Genomic DNA, 7,233 nt, shown 5'->3' with positions numbered 1-7,233 from the left:
CTTTGGCCGTTAGGCTGGCTAAGCTGGGCAGTCTGGCGCATCGCGGGTTTGTGAAACATTCTATGCCCGTGACAAATTAGTTGCAAGTGAGCGACTAGAAGACTTGTGGCAGTAAGGAAAGACCGTCGTGCCACAATGGCTTATTGAATAAATAGGCTCGTGACAAAAATAATGGATAATTAAAATCAACGGTGTCGTGAAAGACCCAAAGCAATAATACACAAGGAACAATGTAACAACATAATGTCAAAAAATATCCACCAAAAAGAGCAAAAAATACAAGTTTCTGCTACACAAGTGCATTTCAATGGTAGTGATGATGAAAAGAACTAATCTTGGAGGCAGATCAATCCATTCAGAATAATGAATTCCTCCCTTTATGTCTTATGTATAATAAATTGTCACAGGTGCGGGTGCGGGTGCGGGTGCGGATGTGGATACAGATGCGGAAGGTGCAACACGACAATTTAAAAAAAAAATGGTTGTGGGGGTGAGGATACACACACACGTGTATGTGTGTGTGCATTTATGTATTTATATATAATATAGATAAAACTGGAATTGGTTAGGGTTAACCAAATCTACTTTTGAACATAATTGAACACAATGTGGTTGACTTCACCTGGCGCAAAGGAAACAGTGTCTAAGAGTTGCACCCGCATCGGTGCGGGTGCAATGCGCCTTGTTAGAAGAGTCCATGTTACATAGCTCAAAAATAAACAAATGAAACAAGAATAGAAAGCCAAAAACCAAAAGTTGTTCTCATACCTCACAACATAAAATAAATGTGATTATTTTGAAGAATTTCAAAACTTTTGACCATTGGAGGCAAAACAACATTATGCATAGGCATTCTGTCAACACAAATAAGATGCTAAGAGCTACAGTGAGCAATTTGATTATACAGTGACATGACCAAGTTAAATGCACATAATATCAGAAGATTGCAGAATTAGTAAGAGGTAATTGTATAGCCAACAAGAAAAACATAAAACAGAAATTTATATTCTCAAAAGATATCTGAAGCATTTTAACAGGCTTTGTTTTGTTTTTGGAAGCAAATGCTTATTCTAAAAACACACGATGATCAATATTTTGCTGAAAGATGTAAACATGGGAACATGTTTCAAAACATGAACCTTTCACACCATTGCCTTATAAAAGATAGCAGGACAATACTGAAAGAACCAAAATCTTGAGCTCACTGCAGAAAGAGCACTAGCATGGCATGTGGATGAAGAAATCTCATCTAGGGCATCAAGTTGCAGAGCAACTTTTGCCTGAACCAAAGGATTCCAGGTCACAACATTCTTTGGGTTACCAAACCCTGATTACAATGATTGAGTGAGGCAGAAAATGAAGGACTTTGACATGGCGGCACTGGCTCCTTACCACCTAGCAAAATGAAATAGTTGCATTGTCACCAACACACCAGATCATTACTTGTTAACTCACAGGATCAATCAATGTGACATGAGAAAACACCGGATCCCCGCCTACACAAGCAAATTTTTGATAAAACTCTAAAATGGCATTTTCCTTTGAACCAATCTTTTTTTTCTCCTCGTTTGGGAAAGACAAGAAAATTTCAGGATCCTTGGGAGGTACCGAATAAATGACTACTGAAATCGGGGTTTTGGACATAAAGATTCCACTCACTTGTAAAAAGTTGTGGTACATAGTTCATGATGTATCTTTTGATTCATCCTATTGGCTCTGCCCATCCCCCAATGTATATGATACCTTCCATATTGGGTAATCCACTAGGTCAGTCTTTCTGGTTCTTTGTGACAGAAATCGACGTGGCACCACGAATCTATTCAGTAAGAAAAATATGACAAAAGGAGAGAAAGAGAACGGTTCTTGACGGCAGCCACACTTTGATTGGCATGCCCTAAAACCTCTTATATTACTTTATGTTACATATGACATAAATAACCTTTACAAGAGGACATAATTACAAACATATCTTGCACATGCGCAGAACATAAGTTTACACATAAATATGAATCTGGATCTATTTCAGATCCGATCCAATATAAGAATAAAACATGTCTTTTCACCCTCCCTCAAGTTGTGCATGGTTTTGAACCATGGACAACTTACTCTTTAAGAACCAATAATAATGCTTTGTTAGCCCTTTTGTAAACAAGTCAACCACTAGATTTTCAGTCTTAATGTGTTGAGGCACGATTTCTTTATCTTCCACCTTTTGTTGAATGAAATGATCAATTTTAATGTGCTTCGTACGGCTGTGATGAATCGGATTAAAAGAAATATTGATAGCACTTTGGTTGTCACACAACAATAATGAGCTTGTGACAACTTCTCCTAGATCATGTAGCAAGTGCCTCACCCAAGTGGCTTCCGTTGTCCCAACTACTATGGACCGGTATTCTGCTTCTGTGCTAGATCTGACAACGATCATTTGTTTCTTACTACTCCATGATACTAGGTTATTTCCTATGAAGATGCAATAACCAGAAACTGACCTTTCATCTGGATCACCTGCCCAGTTTGCATCAGTATAAGTATTTCATGACCCCTCTTGCTTGGCCAACTTTTTTGATAAACAAGCCCATCTCTAATGGTTTCCTTCAAATATCTCAAGATTCTCTTCATAGCTTCCACATGTCCAGTTCTCGGCTCATGCATGAACTGAGACAGTTGATTTACAACATATACAATGTCAAGCCTAGTGAACGTCAGGTATTGTAACATTCCCACAATGCTTTGATATCTAGTGGGATCATGATATATCTCTCCATCCTACGAACTTAACCTTTGATTTAGAGCACTAAGAGTAGTCAAAGGTTTACTCAATAAGTCTAAAGTGTACTTGTGTTGTATAAGAGTCAAAACATCGCCTTTCTTATCTACTTCAACACCAAGAAAATATCTTAACTCCCCAAGATCTTTCATCTTAAAATCTTGCATTAGCAAACCTTTCGCCGTCTGAATGTGATCATCAAAATTACTAGTGATGACTATATCGTCAACATATATGAGTAATAAGGTGGTCACATCTTCATTTCTGTAAGATGTTCACAAGGAATGGTCAAGGAAGCACCTACGAAAACTATAATTCTGTATTATGAATGAGAAGCTTTCAAACCAAGATTTAGATGCTTGCTTTAACCCATAGAGAGCTCTCTTCAACCTGCACACATATGCTTGAGGATCTCCTTCAGCATAGCCTGGGGGTTGTTCCATATATATACCTTTTTTGTTTTGGTTTAGGATTCAGCCCAGCCAAAAATTCAGCCGTACAAACAACCTAAGGTAGAAAAGTATTATGAGGTAACAAGTTTTTTTTTAATCGGTTCTCAACAGATCAGTCTGATATATGTTATCAGACGTTTCCCAAACAACGAGAGTTGTTCTACCGTAACTGCTCCAAATAAATATTCAATCAGGCTGAATCAATGATACAGACTGCAGCAATCCAAAAGAGGCAGACAGAGAAAATGAATTTAAGGTTTAAGGCACGAGTATGATGAAAAAGACGAGGCAGTTTTGAAATTAATGATAAAATCAGATGCAGATCTGTTTTTTTATACATTTTAAGTATTTTTTGTTTCTTTTATATTTTAAAAAGTTTTGTAATTGTTTCTTTATATTTTTGCAAAAAAATAATATAAAACCAATTATTTCTTATCTTTTTCATTATTCATTATATTTTTTCAAATTTTAAAACTTCTGACATTTTCCTGAGAATTTTCTGAGAAAAACAACTTTTTAAAACTTCTGATATTTTACTGAGTTTTTCTGAGAAAAACAACTTTTTGAGAAAAAAAAAACTCCCGAGAAAAACCTTGCCAAGAAGGGTATTGGTGACTATAATCTACAAGTGCCCCGAAGTAACAAGCATGGTCTAAATCAAAACTGAAAAACTGTCCAGTTGAAAGAGATACTAAAGCAAAAGATGAGTCTGTATCAATAAATCAATTCCAACAAGCGGTGTATGTGTGCAAAAAAAATGCATAAAGAAATGATGTGGAATTTGGGAAAACGAACAGAACATGGGTTGGCATCGCTTGAATCCATGCCTTAACATCACCATGCTAAGGGGTCCATTTGATATTTTCATCATTCTCTCAACATCCTAGTAAGGAAAGATTCCAATATCTATACATTGAAGGCAATAAAGAGCATAAATGAATGAATACAACAATATAAGACTAACAACATGAGGTGCACTATTAAAAACAGCAGTGCACTTGGAAAATCAGGTGTATCTAAAGCATACCTACTGCTTTTATGTAGTATAAATTAGACGTTTAACATCAACTGCAGTTTGTCCATGCAAGGTTCCACTTCCATGTCTGTTTGCATTTGCTCCATTACCTTCAGAAGAAACAAAGTAACATCTTATTCAATTGAAGATCCTTATTCCATCTCAAGGCGACAAATCAGAGTTACACATCATCATGCTAATCTTGAACTAGCATTTGCTGCAATCACCACCTTGCAGGTTAAAGGATAGAAACAAAAGAGAACCCAAATTTCCAATGAGGCAAAAGCATCCATCCAAACTGAAGATTGTCTTCCAAAGAATCTGAGCCACTTGATCATCGCAAGATGTACACAATCGATTGCACAGGTTCTGTGTCTTCGTCAACTTGACTCAAGTCCTAATTGTACACTGTATGGTGACAACATATTTTGGATCCACGAAAATGGAAGTGCTACTCAATGCATGTCTAACAAGCTGGGATCTTCTCCAACATTAGCATCAGCTAAAACTTCACTCTCTAAAACTTGAGTTGAATGAAGTATGTGGTCTCTATGGAGATGCTTAAGTAAAGCACTATGAGTACATGAATCTGGTTTAATATTTCTCTCCACCATTTCACTGTACAGTCTCAGAGCCTCCTGCCAGTTATCTAGGTTGCAGTTTTCATTTATAAGCAAAGTATATGTGTATTTATTGGGAGATACACCTTTTTCTTCCATCTCATAGAAAATTTTGTAAGCTTCCTCAAGTCCCCCAACTATACAATGCCCATCAATCAAAGCATTGTAGGTGATCTCGTTAGGTAATAATCCCTTCTCTGCCATTTCATTGAAAAATCTGTAGGCACCTCCTAGCCTACCTTCGCGTGCATGAGCATGGATCAAAATGGTGTAGGTCACAACTGTTGGTAACAAGCCCCGCGTCTGCATCTCACTGAAAATATCCCTTGCTAATCTGAGTTCACCCTTCTCACAATGTGCAAGCACTAGTGATGTGTATGTCACACAATCTGGCACAAACCCATCATTAATCATCCTCTGTAACAGCTCATAAGCCTCCTCCAGATTTCCCAATTTACAGAGACCATCAATCAAAACATTATACGTGATCAAATTAGGGAGCACCCCCTTGCCCACCATCTCTTCACGTAAACGAAACGCCTCACGGATGTCACCCAACTTCATCTCAGCATCAATCCGAGCAGTGTATGTGTATTGGTCTGGATATATTCCCTTGCCAACCATCTCATCAAAAAACTCCTTAGCCATTACCAGATTACCAGTCTTACAACACCCATTAATAAGGGAAGTATATGTAAGAACATCAGGAACAAAAGCCCGATTGATTATTTCATCCATAAAACCCCTGGCTTTGGACAACTCGCCTGTTCGACAAAGACCATCAATAAGTGTATTATATGTTACATTTGTAGGAGACATCCCCTTGCTTATTAAGTCATCAAATAACAAAAAGGCCTCCTTTAAGTCCCCAGCTTTGCAATACCCATCAATCAAAGTATTGTAAGAAACAATATCAGGGCTCAGATTTTTCCTCAACATCTCTTCAAATTGTTGCCTTGCTTCAAGCAACCTCGCCCTCTTACACAGCCCACTGAGAAATGTATTAAAGGTTGTAACCGTAGGAAGAACACCCCTCTTCTCCATCTCATCCCTAAATCTAAAAGCCTCAAACACATTACCCCTAGCAAAACACCCATAAATCAACGGATTGTATGTATATGCTGAAACCTTCAATCCTGAATTCAACATCTCATGAATCAACTCCTCTGCCTTCGCCAATTTGCCTTCCTTCGACAGCCCATTGATCAACACATTGTATGTAACATCACTAGGCACACACCCCTTCGATTGCATCTCTTCCAAAAGTTCCAGAGCAGCCTGAACCTTTGCTTCCTTACAGTAAGAATCGAGCATCGTATTGAATGTAACAACAGTAGGCGTGATCCTGAATTCATTCATCGATTCATACACCTCCCTCGCCTTCTCCGGAAACCCATGATTTCTAAGCAGTCTAAGAACTCGATTACAGTTCTGAACATCCGGAAGGTACCCATTTCCAATCATCCGATAAAAAGCAGTCAGCGAACGCTCTACCATCGACTGTTTCGTATAAATCCACAGAAGGAGATCAAGAATCCTAATCGCGGAATCATATTTCACATGCCCATCAACCAATACGTCAAGAATTTCATGGCAATTGAGCCTAACCACGTCCTCCATCACACAATAGGCAGAAGGAGTGAGCCCGACCTCGACAAGCGTCTCCAGGACGGTGCAGAAGCAGCCGGGGGAGGGCTTGAAACCAGGTTGCCGCCCCGCCCACCGGAAGAAGCGAAGGGCGATCAGCGGTTGCTTCTTGATCGAATTGAAGACGCGAACGACCACCGAATCGTTCAAGCGGGCGCGTGAAAAACGGCGGGGTAAGTCTCTAGGGTTTTTGGCGATGGTGGTGCAGATGAGATTCACGAGATGGGTGTCGTCGCAATGTGGGGATTTGAGGGAGCTCGATTTGAAGGTTCTGAAGTGAAGAGAAAGAGGGAAGAAGGTGAACAGAATGCGTACCGTGAAGGAGCTCTTGATGGCCGTCGTAGCCCTTATGCTGAGACCGACCAGCATCAGCAGATATATATCTATATATATGAGAGAGAGAGAGAGAGGGAGAGGAGGAGGGGCGTGTGCTACAGCAAACTCTCCCCTTTCATTGAGAGAGAGAGGGGCGTGTGCTACAGAAAGCTCTCCCCTTTCATATTGAGGGAGAGAGAGAGAGAGACGTGTGCAAGCTTCCCCCTTTCGTTCCTTCGTTCGAGAGAGCTTCCTCTTTCGTTCGACGTTTAAAATCCTAACCAAATCGAGAGAGAGAGCTTCGCAGAAGTCAAATCTCGAACTTCTCGCTCGTGATTCTCCAGAATTTTTGGTTTTGTTAGTTTTTTTTTTCTTCTGGAAAAAGATAAAACAATCTGGGTACAACCAAAAAAA

At 39.3% G+C, this 7,233-nt stretch overlaps 1 protein-coding gene across 1 annotated transcript; it reads right to left on the bottom strand.

Moving 5' to 3' along the window:
- Window positions 1-4,013: 4,013 nt before the first annotated feature.
- Window positions 4,014-6,973, bottom strand: LOC149847100 (uncharacterized). The gene has a single exon (XM_089998295.1). It carries the CDS (start codon window positions 6,871-6,873, stop codon window positions 4,693-4,695), a length of 2,181 nt encoding a protein of 726 aa, XP_089854421.1. The 5' UTR covers window positions 6,874-6,973; the 3' UTR covers window positions 4,014-4,692.
- Window positions 6,974-7,233: the final 260 nt, after the last annotated feature.

Source organism: Nuphar pumila, chromosome 2 (assembly GCF_984573655.1).
Source record: "Nuphar pumila chromosome 2, dmNupPumi1.hap1.1, whole genome shotgun sequence".
NCBI classification, from domain to species: domain Eukaryota; kingdom Viridiplantae; phylum Streptophyta; class Magnoliopsida; order Nymphaeales; family Nymphaeaceae; genus Nuphar; species Nuphar pumila.
This window is presented reverse-complemented; position numbering and strand designations above follow the sequence as displayed.